Below are 11,779 nucleotides of genomic sequence, written 5' to 3'. Positions count from 1 at the left end.
GTAAAGGAATATTGTGCCTCCCGCTATTTGGATATTGCACTCGTCCATATTGCAATGTTGATAAAATGTTGATTAATTTTGCAGCCATAATAAAGAGGTATTATCTCTATTCGGAATAAGATAAATACTTCATGAATGGTCATAATGTATTAAACTGTTAAGTGGGTTAAAACTGCTCAAACTATTGTTAAAAATCCTATTAAATACTTTATGATATCACATACTGCTTTGGCATTCAACATTTTCTTTTAGATGATTTGCATTTCCTACATTTCTTGCATTTATCTATTTGTTGTGTGAAAAGAGGAATAAATCAATATCTGTAGCTTTTAAGACATTTTAAGGCTGTGCAGGCACATGGTGCAGTTGAACAGCACTCACAGCCTAATTAGACAACTTCTCTGGACTGTGTGGGCGTGTACAGAATGTGTTTGACTGACAGCTCATCCGTATTTGCACTTTGAGGACTTAATCCATCATCGCTCAGTTTAACTGCCACATTAATCACATCTCATTCTTAACGCGTTGTGACTTTCATTTAGGAGAATATTAAGTTTGGTTTTAAAAAAACATTCTAGCTGAACAACCTGTGGAGAGTGTCCTCCCTGCTGTGTTAGTAATTAGCAGCCTAAACAGAGTATGTGTACTTTGTAATAACATAATTGTGATAAGGGGGTACAAAGAGTGATATAATTAACTTACAGCCAGCTCCTTCCAACATCAAATAGTCACTGATGACATCAAAGCAGAACGTTATTATTTTTTCTTTCTGAAATTAACAGCCACAATTTCATTTTTTTCATTACTAATTATTAGTGCCACAGATAAGTGTGCTTCAGTGTTGGGATGTACTGAGTACATTTACTTAAGTGCAAATTTATCAATCAAATCAATCAAAATTACTTTATTTTTCCCCGAAGGTAAATTCAGTTAGTCTGGTAGAATCTCTGTCAGAATGAGACAGCCTGATGTCTGTAGGAGAGAAGGATCTTTTGTATCTCTCCGTCCTGCAACAGAGAGAGAGGAGCCGTCCACTGCTGTTTTTTTGGTCCATAAAGGTTTTATGTAGCTGATGATCTGGGTATTTCAGGATGGCCTGGAACATGTTGACAGGTCATCTCTCCACCACCTCCTCCAGTGTGTCCAACCTGGCTCCAACCACAGAACCAGCTCTTTAGACCAGTCTGTCCAACCGCCTTCATCTCTGTGTCTGATGCTGCCTCCCCAGCAGACTGCAGCATAATACAACACACTACCACCACAAACTGATAAAACATCTGCAGCATCTTACTACACATGTCCAGAGATCTCAGCTTCCTTAAGAAAAGAAATGTGAATAGTGAACAAAAATAGTGGTTTTCTTGATAATAACCAAAATCATTATCAAGAAAACCATGGAAAATGTCTAGATATCAGCTCTTAAATTAAACTCCTATGAGCTTTTGTTGTTGTTATCATTGTATTTGTCCGAACAAATGTACCTTTAGTTGTACCAGCCATTAAAATGAACAAGAAATTGAAGAAAACAATGGTCTAATATTTTTTCCATGACTGTATATGATGTTTTTGAATTAATATTACGGCATCATGCTGGCTCCCCCTCCCGTGTCATGTCATAAGTCTGTTCATGTTGCGAAGTGTATTGAGTATGTGCTTATGTTGCTGAGGTTTTTTCATAGTTTTTCCTCCTTTCCTCCCCTCACGTTGCGCTACATTTATTTTCTTTCATCTTTGTCTCCCTGTCCTGTCCACCTCTGCCATATTGTATGTGTGTTTAAAGTATACATTTGGACGGGTTGATGGCTAGATTCGTTGTCCTAGTACTTGTTACTCTGTGCAATGACAATAAAGGAAAATCTGACTCTAAATCTGAATCTGATCAATGTTGCATTTTACTGAGATGTAGTGAAGTAAAAGTACACCTATAAAGTGGCATCTAATGGAAATTATCAAATATAGTACAAGTAGCTCAATTTTGTACTAAAGTACATGTACTCTCATTCCACATCTGGTGTGAGTGTCTCCTGCCATCCAGTGGTCACAGTGAGGAACTACAATACTCAATCATTATTTATATCTATGCACAAGTCATTAGTTATGGTATTATAACAAGTAATAGTAGCCTCACATCAGTGTTGGTGATTACCGTTTTAATAACACTGGTCTTCACTGTCTGACGTCTTTATTTTACTTGATGCTGTTTTTATTCCAGGGCTTGACAGCGTGGTGGTGCTGGTGGCAGTGTGGAGCTCCTCTCTGCTGCAGCCGCACTGATGCTCTCTGCGGTTTGATCCTAATTAAATGACAATTAAAAGCAAGAAACATCTCAATTGCAGCGGAAACATACGAAATACTTCTCCTGGTTTTTTTTCTGTCAAGGAAAGAAAACCCGGCAGGCTAAAGGCTTTATTGTCATTTCACTGGTAGGATGTCGTCATCTGAAAATGCTGAGTCACATAAAGGTATGTGGGTTTCTGTTATGTCACTGATCAGCGCATCAGTGTGCCTCATTGCGCCATAGGCTACTACATTAGCTTCACAAATAATAACCATAGCCATTTAGAATATCATATATATATATGGGATAATGTCTATTTTATACAGTCTATGGATAATGTACATGTCACTGACTGTGTTTTCTGCATCATCCTTTGGTTTATTTTGCAATACTGACTGACTCGCTGTAAATTATCCCTTACATAATGACCTACCCGCTGTATGTTATTGCACTACTTACAAAAAAAAGAAGATTTGACACAAAATATTGTTTTGACTGTAATGGAGGGTCCTGCATCTCTGTCAGGGTTTATTTTGCAATAATGAACTGCTCGCTGTGCATTATCCCTGACATAATGACCCCACTCACCATATGTTATCCTGCTTATTACAGGGCTACTTACTAAAGAAATCAATAATTTAACACAGTTAACAAAATATTGATTGGCGTTGCATCACCCAGTCAGGATTTATTCTGCAATAATGGCCCCCTCGCTGCACATTATTATTACAGGGCTACATACTAAAGAATTCATTTGTTTGACGTTAAATTGTGATTAAATGTTATTTTTTGTTTAAAAATGATTGCATTGTTTCTGATTAAAAAATAGTGCTGCTATAAGACTGCAGAATGTAGTAACTGACCGATCAGAATTGCGTATTCAACAAAGCTCTGTAATAATAAACTATACTATGCTATATAAAATTGAACAAAATCCATAATTAGCCCAAATATGATCTGTAAATGTTCTCTAGAAAATTTTGAATATCTTCCTAAAATATGCAGCTATATACTAATTATAAATATATATCGATATTACTATTATAAAAAAGTTTATAATAAACATATGTACTATGCCTGTAATTTTGCCGCAGATTGTGAAGCATCACCGCCCCCATCAGAGGCTGAACCCCTGAGGATTGTTCTGTTGGGGAGGACAGGAACAGGCAGGAGCTCGACAGGAAACACCATCCTGGGCCGCTCTGCCTTCTGGGTCAACGTCTCCCCTTGTTCTGTCACCACACAGTGCCAGAGACAGACTGGGACAGTAGACGGGCGGAGCATCACTGTGATTGACACTCCGGGTTTCCTGCACACACAGCTGTCCCCTGAGGATGTCCTGACAGAAGTGGGACAATGTGTTGCCCTGTCCTCTCCGGGACCACATGCCTTCCTGGTGACCCTGCAGACTGGCAGGTTCACCCAGGAGGAGAAGGACGCCTTAGAGTGGATCAAGGCTACGTTTGGACCTGGAGCCAGCAGGTTTACTATGGTGTTGTTCACCTGGGGGGACCAGCTGCACGGCAAACCCATCGAGGACTTCCTGAGAGAGAGCAGAGAGCTGTCAGAATTTGTCAGCAGCTGCCATGGGGGGTACCACGTCTTTGATAATAGTGAACAGGACAACACAGAGTGCTCACAACAAGTGGTGCAGCTGCTGAAGAAGATAGACGAGACCGTGATGAAGAATGGAGGCGGTTGCTATAACGATGAGATGTTCAAGGAAGCTGAGAGGGCCATCAGGGTGGTGCAAGAGAGGATTCTGGGAGAAAGAAGACTCAGGGTGGGGTCACCTCAGAAGAAAGTCAAAGAGGAGCAGGGTGCAGAGTCAGAGAGGAGGAGGGAAGAGGAGGCGCGAAGGAGGGAGGAAGACGAGGCCAGGAAAAGAGCGGAGAGGCTCTTCTGGTGCGAACTGCTGACCGCGGTGGGGAAAGGTGCAGCAGAGGGGGCGGGGATCCTGGGGAAAGACGAAGGCAAAGGGAAGGCTGTGAAGAAGGTGAAGGTGGTGGAGAGGGCAGCAGCTCTGGCAGCATCGCCGCTCTCCATCACTTCAGCCGCAAAAGCGGTAGGAGGAGCCGTGAGAGAGGGAGGCAAGGTGTTATACAAACACAGTAAAACTTTCATGAAAACTCCTCATTAAACACAGTCAGAGTCAAGTGTCCCTTAATGCAGAAAAAAGAGTAATTTAGCTGTGTTCTTTTCATTGTACATCTAATGCTATCAATCTCTGTTTAACATCAGCACAATGCACCAGCACTTTAAACTATTAGATATGAATATGTGTGTGTGTGTGTGTGTGTGTGATCTTGTACTTCCTACATAGTGAGGACCGGAACACGTTTTTAACCAACAGAGTGAGGACATTTTTGCAAAGTGAGGACATTTTTGACCGGTCCTCACTTCTTTAAAGGCTTTTTTGAGATTTAAGACTTTGTTTTATGGGTTAAAGGTTACAAAAAATGATAATTAACTGACACTGTATTTTGTGGTTACAAAACTAACTAAAATTATAGTGAAAATGTCCTAAATTTCCATCTTGGTCAACAAAGGAAATAAAGGCAAAATTTACTGGGACCTCTTTTAATCTCCCACCCAACAAATACCCCATTACAAAAAACTAACACTAAAACTAAATCATTTAAAAAAAATAAAAACTAAACTAAAACTAGCAAACTCACTATAAAAACTAATTAAAACTAATTTGAAAACCAATGAGGGCCCTCACAAAGATAGAAGTAGAAGAATGTGTGTGTGTGTGTGTGTGTGTGTGTGTGTGTGTGTGTGTGTGTGTGTGTGTGTGTGTGTGTGTGTGTGTGTGTGTACCCTACAGAAAAGTAAACATCCTGGTGCATTAAGTCCATGGTCTGGTAACAAAGAACATAGCCACACCTTTTTGAGAGAATTTAAGTTATAATAAAGGTAAAAATAGTGTGCAATTCAACTTACTGCGACTAAAACAATTGCAAGTGTCAAAAACAGGTTCATCTCTTACAGGAATTTAACATGCTCTGCTGCCATTTTTACCATTTTTATCCACGATACAAGACAGTTCAGTCAAGGATACAACCAGGAAACACAAAAACATTTTTTCTGCAGCAGCAGTTATCTGTTCCATCTTTGGCTTCACTTAAGACAAATTGTTTAGCCCTTTTTTTCCCATGACGAAATACATTGAAATAAAAAAATAGAACAAAGAGGAAAAAACAACATAATTGGCAATGAGGAAAGAAGTTGTTTGCATAGAATACAGTAATCTACAGAAGCCATGACAGGCAAGAGAGAATAAAATAAGAAAAATAATTATGATCCATTCTCTTAAGTCTCATCAAAATTGTTTACTTTACGGTTATGACAAATAATGAAATATGGAAGTTACTCCCCTCCATTTAAGAAAAATGTGATTTTTTTCATAATCATTTTCTAATTTCCTTTTTTTTTTAAATTAACATTTTACATTTATATCTTTAAAGTTACTTTTTAGGACATTTTTTATTTTATATTATTTTTCACTCATTTTCACATAATGAAGAAAACAACTTCAGATTATCCTGGTTAACTTTTCCCCTTTCCCCCACCTGTTCTTAAGTCATAAACACAGAAGATAAAAAACAATTTTGTTCAGACTTAAAAAAAAGGATCACCAAATGTTTTATTTTTCTCACTTGCCTCACAGGGCTTCCCTACAAACATATTCAGGGAGTGTATAACATTACAGAACCAAAGAAGAAGACAATTAGTGGAAGATATATAGATTGACTTGGCTTAAAGAGTACAGAGTACAAATAATAAAAAAAACTACAATATTTTGTCATTACTGTCAGGCAAGTTTGTCAAAAATGTGGTGGTGACTTAAGATAAGTGTATTTTTGACATGAAACTCTGGTTCTGAAGCTACATACAATCTAACTGATTTACAATTGTGTGGATTCGACACTGTAACAGTCTCAGAGCTAAAGTCTTAATGGGAAAGTAAAGAAAAATACACAGTTTCCATAGTGTCACTCATTTGCCTGAAATTAAGTTCCACATGCACATCGGGGACACATTTCCAGTGTCACGTTTGCATCTTGTGAAGAAAAAAAATAATCTCACACATACATCACAAACACACACACAGACACACCGACATACAGACTCACACACACATAAAAGTACCAATCATCACAAAGAAAATCCATCTCTAGAGGTGCACACATTTTGGTCAACAGAATGACATCAGACCATTAGTCCTATTGCTAAATACATGTACAGTTGAAGGGCTCGGTCTGTGTCCAGGTGCTGAGCTGTAGCAGGCACACGGGTGGATGAACAACAGTCTGTTTTAAATGGGCATCGGCAGACCCATCTTTCCTCTTCCTCGAAGCACTGCAGACAGGCAGAGGACAGAGACGGAGAACAAAGCAGGTTTGAGAAGAGAGTTTGCTTTTGAAAGCACGACATTTAACTGTTCCCACTCCTCTGTTTGCCAAGCGAACTCACACCAGATTCACACTTTGTTTTAGCTGCTGGCTAGAAGGATACTTATCCTCCTCAACTGGAAAAGCAGGATTAACAACTCAGCAGACAATACTCAATTGATTTCTGGTAATCACAAAGCACATCCTAGTTGTCTGACCAACACGTGTACATTAAAAAGTTGATTATATTATCAGTTGACTGTCTCATTTATCAAGAAAACATTTAATCTTTTTCATACCACAAGAAAATATTTGGGCTTGGAAAACACAAATCTGGTACTGGTTGTTACTAGCTGTAGGGGACATTTTTTTTAGGTTATAATAATTTATTTTCATATATTGTTATTTATCTAAAATTCCTGAACACCCACACAGGTGTTTCCATTTAATCTGTTTGACTAGACCTTTTCTCAGGACTGTGTGGGTGTGTAGAGTGTAATTATACACATCTTCCTGAGTCTCCTGTACACTTTCTTGCACCTTTTAGGGCGGGATAAATTACACCTGTATTATTCTCATTGGTGGATGGCGATTAGTGACTTCATAAATTCCCATCAAAGCCCCGCCCCCTTTGACCTGAGCAGAGGTCTAGTATTTTATTTAATTTCTCTTGTGTCTGTTTATATGTTGATGATGTAGTTATGTATCAATTATGTTTCTTGAAAATCTAATAAAGACAGTGTTAAAAAAAAGTGGGCCTGGTAAACTATAATGAGGTTTTGTTATGTTTTTTTTATATTTCATAGATGAGGTGATTATTCAAGAAAAGTCAAAGTACAGCTCTACAGATTAGGGCTATCTTAAGGCCTCTCCCTCTAATGTAAAGAGATCTGAGCCACAGTCAGCAGTTTGTACACTACATCATTCCCTTTGCAACAGTTTTTACTCACCCCTTGTGACGTAAAGGTAGAAGAAATCGCAGTAGAAAATGGTCTGCACGACGCCGGACACCACGGCGATCTGGTCAAAGAAGCCCTCTGTGTGGTAACGCCACACCCAGTTGGCTATGTAGAGAGCTCGGTAGAGGCCGAGGAAGAACAGGTAGTGTGTGGTGATGGACTCAGCCTCCCCGGTCTTTGTGATCATGAAGAGCTGCGGCATTATGGCCACCGCCTCCAGGAAGATGGAGAAAGTCCACAGGACCTGGATGGAATCAGTGAAAGGGAGACACATGAGTATGGAAGACGAAAGCTGCTAAAAATTCAAAAATCATCTAAAATAAATGAATAAATGACTGAATTAATGGCATTAAACCTACCATTTAAAACATTTTTAGAAATTAATTACTTGATAAAATGTGTCCAAAATTACATTTTTTTGTTTCAACTTGCCTCTTTATTTACCCTTGTTTTAATTAAATCATTCATTTATTTTCCTTCCTGTTTAATGTTGCCTTTACTTCATTCATGATTTTGAAAATCTTTAATTTTTAAAAATTCATTTAAATGTACTTTACAATTGCTTAATATTAATAAATATATTTCTGCATTATTTTCCCAACAACACTAATAAAAACTGAATTTAAGCTGACCATAAATCCTTCAATCTGCATTTTTATAAGCCATAAGTTATCTTATGATGTTTAAATTCTTCTACACCTGAACCCAAATTAACTGAAGATTCTGACTAATCCATTACCTCAAGCGGGGTGAAAGCATAGTTTTCCAGGAAGGACAGCCCGATGACTGGCACCAACAGGAACTCCACACGGAAAGTGTCGCTGTCAGAGTCGTACGTGTTCCTGAAGCGCATGTAGATCAGGTACACAGTAGCATAGGACAGAGCCAGGAACACCACCTGAGAGCAGAGCCGGATATCGATTGCATAAATACTACATACAATATGTGTCTGCACCTGGATTGAGCTGTATGAGCAAGTGTAGGTGTGTGTGTGTGTGTGTGTGTGTGTGTGTGTGTGTGTCTAGGCAAAATTTTGAGACAATTTCTGGACTTTAAACTAGTTTGGTGGACATGACATATTTCATCGGTGTCAGGTGAAAGGAATACTTTCCCTGCAAAATAAACATCTGTATACCAGTTGATATGAATCAAGTAAGTGGAGGCCGTGTGCAACAACAGAAAACATCAGATTATAAACTCTTACACAACTTGTGCAGTATAATTAGTAAAGTCTCAATAATCCAGTTGCATGCTCAGTACTTACAAACATGCATTTCTGACACTTTTGCATTTCTTAAACTTGGCCCGCATTTAGATCAATTCATCAAGGATTTACTTTGTTTTTGGAGTCTTAATTCACCATGTAGGCATGCAAAACAAACAAGGTTTTCTGCCTGAATTGAAGCAAGCACTGGCTGAGTAATCAATCAATCTAAAAATGAACATTTTGGGGTGAAGTATTGCTTTATGGGTCACGGATTGTGTTAAAGTGGGTGTGAGCTACACTTACCTTCATGACCGTGTTGTAAGGAGAGATGAAGACAGTGAACAAGTCAAGGTACCTGGTGGTGAAGACAAGTGCAAACAGCACCTGAGACTTCCCAGAGATGCCTGTACACACACACACACACACACACACACACACACACACACACACACACACACACACACGCACACACACGCACACACACACACACACGCACACACACACACACACACACACACAGAGAGAGAGAGAGAGGGGGAGGGAGGGAGAGAGAGAGAGAGAAAGAGTTTTATCACTAATGTGGAGTCAAAAGCGTTGATGAAAATGTTATGATTTACTCAATCTCAACGACTACACTGGAGTTTCTGTTTGTTTTAACGACACATACTTCTGCATAATATGTGGCACAGACTCAGATTGCCATGTTAACATTGCCACGTCGCTTCCCCTCCTGCAGAACCACAATGCAAACACCATCTCTAATAAACTTAACTGATATCTATAAAACACACTCCACAAACACACTCTTGTGAGTCATTCCTGTATCTATACTGTACAGCTGCATGCTTATTGCATACTAGTGAGGCTGTACAATCACAACAGTTAGTAAGTAAAGTGCAGTGATGTGAGTGTGAGCCTACCAGCACAAGATTTGGACTTCCATATCTTTAGTAACAGGATCATGATAGCCACCAGATGTGACACGTCACCCGCCAGACGAAAAACATTCATGTTGTTGATGTTCCGCTTCGATACAAAAACAACTTAAAACGTCTCCTTTCAGGCCTTACACGTCCTCCAGAGACAGGGCAGAGCTGCAGAAAGCAAACGCGCCCTGCAAATGCAAAAAAATAGCCTAACAAGACGAGATAAAGAAGCTAAAAAGAAGCTAACATCCGCACAGTGAACTCTGAGTGTGCCCGGTAGCTCTTCGGCTCGTTACCTAAACTCATGGAGATGAATAGATAAAGTGTCTACAGAGTCCACTCAGAAACTCAGCTGTGTCCACGGTGGTCTGAGAGGAAAGTTGTTTCAGAGGAGGTGACGTGGCTGACAGCTCGGACGGCACAAACCAGCGCTAAGCTGCTCACCTGCACCAATAGTTCCTCTTCCGGTTCTGATTTTTCAAAATAACACTCATTAGGCCCTCGGTTTTACGGCATGTTGAGAATTAACCACTATAATATATGAGGGTCAGTGACAAATAAGGGTTGGCAAGATGTCAAATGGTGTAACCACAAAAAATTATAAATATTAAATACGTCATCCACCTACATTATATTTAAGTGGATTTATACATATAATTACTTAATTTTAAAAAACATCAAATTAATTTGTTTTTTTAGTATTTCTAAATTTACACATTTCGTCAAAATTGACCAGAACATATTCTAAATACAACCATTTATTTCAAAAGTTTTGACAAATTACGTAAAAATTTGTTATATACCATAGGGTTGTAATGTAAACGTGGATTGTATTTTTTTCTCATTTTAGTTAACATTTATTTCCCTGTATATAATCAGATTTTTATGGGGAAAAAATGACTGGTTACACCAACTGACACTGCGTTAGATCACGTCATTGACCCATAAAGATGTTTGCACTGGTGGAATGTAACTAAGTATGTTGATGTTGATAAGATTATGTGGCAGACATACTGAATTGTTTACTCATTTAGTTGATTTTAAATTAGTCAAATTTATTATGAGAATATTTTTTATTCATTGTATACTAAGTCATTAAATGAGCCCTGTTTTTACAAAATGTAAACACTGCTTACATAAAAGCATCAATTCAAATAATGTAATAATATATTTTGAATGTATTAAACAGTCTGAACATTCTGCATAACAAGTACTTTTACTTTTGATACTTTAAGTACTTTTGTATGCTGATACGTACTTTTACTAAAGTAACTTTTACTTGTAGTGGAGTAAATTCACACCCCGTCGTGGATTCGTTTTTTTTTTTTTTACTATAAACTTATTTTATACAAAGTTTTTTTTTGTGTGAACGTAAGTAATGGACTTGAATACTTTTTCCACCACTGGACCTGAGTATTTCAATTTCCAGTAACTTTGTACTTCTACACTACATTTAGAGGCAAACTTTTTAGTCCACTACATTTAAACTACAGATTTAGTTACTTTTCAAGTCAAGATTTGAAAGTAAGGGATCTGAATACTATTGTTTTTTATGTTGATAAAGTGTTTAACACTAATGCATTGTAAAAAAAAATATTTTATTTTAAGCAGAGAAACAACAGGCAAAATATATGATAAAAAATATATATATTTAAAAAATCCCCTTATTGATTATGACTTCCCAAGTTACTTAGCCTACATTAAGAAAATTATTATTTGTTGTATGTTTAAATATTAAAATTATCCATTAACTCATTATGTATGTGTTAATTTGTATCACCAGAACAGAAATTTGAGCAAAGGATAAAGCCAGTTTTGTTTCACATTGACTTATTAATCAAATGATTTGTAATGATGTCTATTTATCTCTTGACAAATGAAAAAAATTCATTACGGCACAAGACTCTGTGGCGCAACGGTAGCGCGTCTGACTCCAGATCAGAAGGTTGCGTGTTCAAATCACGTCAGGGTCAAGCTTTTCTATTTTGGGCGTCCTAGAGGATCACTGGTAG

The 11,779-nt window shown here is 38.0% G+C and overlaps 2 protein-coding genes and 1 non-coding gene across 3 annotated transcripts; 2 read left to right on the top strand and 1 right to left on the bottom strand.

Annotated features, from left to right (window-relative positions):
• The first annotated feature begins 2,177 nt into the window (after positions 1–2,177).
• LOC131982722 (GTPase IMAP family member 7-like) lies at positions 2,178–4,514 on the top strand. Its single transcript, XM_059347291.1, has 2 exons — positions 2,178–2,462; positions 3,373–4,514. Exons 1-2 carry the CDS (start codon positions 2,429–2,431, stop codon positions 4,416–4,418), a joined length of 1,080 nt encoding a protein of 359 aa, XP_059203274.1. The 5' UTR covers positions 2,178–2,428; the 3' UTR covers positions 4,419–4,514.
• Positions 4,515–5,902: 1,388 nt separating this feature from the next.
• Positions 5,903–10,221, bottom strand: kdelr3 (KDEL endoplasmic reticulum protein retention receptor 3). Its single transcript, XM_059347292.1, has 5 exons — positions 9,762–10,221; positions 9,145–9,245; positions 8,374–8,532; positions 7,626–7,878; positions 5,903–6,643 (listed from the first exon to the last, which is right to left on the bottom strand). Exons 1-5 carry the CDS (start codon positions 9,850–9,852, stop codon positions 6,600–6,602), a joined length of 648 nt encoding a protein of 215 aa, XP_059203275.1. The 5' UTR covers positions 9,853–10,221; the 3' UTR covers positions 5,903–6,599.
• A 1,447-nt stretch (positions 10,222–11,668) lies between these two features.
• On the top strand, positions 11,669–11,740 carry trnaw-cca (transfer RNA tryptophan (anticodon CCA)). The gene has a single exon. It is a non-coding gene; the product is annotated as a tRNA-Trp (tRNA).
• Positions 11,741–11,779: the final 39 nt, after the last annotated feature.

Source organism: Centropristis striata, chromosome 13 (genome assembly GCF_030273125.1).
Source record: "Centropristis striata isolate RG_2023a ecotype Rhode Island chromosome 13, C.striata_1.0, whole genome shotgun sequence".
In the NCBI taxonomy this organism is placed as follows: Eukaryota; Metazoa; Chordata; class Actinopteri; order Perciformes; family Serranidae; genus Centropristis; species Centropristis striata.
The sequence above is the reverse complement of the archived record's forward strand: the minus strand, read 5'-3'. Positions and strand labels throughout refer to the sequence as shown.

Bases quoted from the DNA above. Each gene is read 5' to 3' on its own strand.
- kdelr3 (XM_059347292.1), bottom strand. From the start codon at position 9,852: ATGAATGTTTTTCGTCTGGCGGGTGACGTGTCACATCTGGTGGCTATC. The intron at 8,533-9,144 runs GTAAGTGTAGCT...CTCTGCTCTCAG, and splicing joins CTTACAACACGGTCATGAAG to GTGGTGTTCCTGGCTCTGTC. The intron at 6,644-7,625 runs GTGAGTAAAAAC...GCCTGTCTGCAG, and splicing joins CTACCTTTACGTCACAAGGG to TGCTTCGAGGAAGAGGAAAG.
- LOC131982722 (XM_059347291.1), top strand. From the start codon at position 2,429: ATGTCGTCATCTGAAAATGCTGAGTCACATAAAG. The intron at 2,463-3,372 runs GTATGTGGGTTT...ATTTTGCCGCAG, and splicing joins AAATGCTGAGTCACATAAAG to ATTGTGAAGCATCACCGCCC.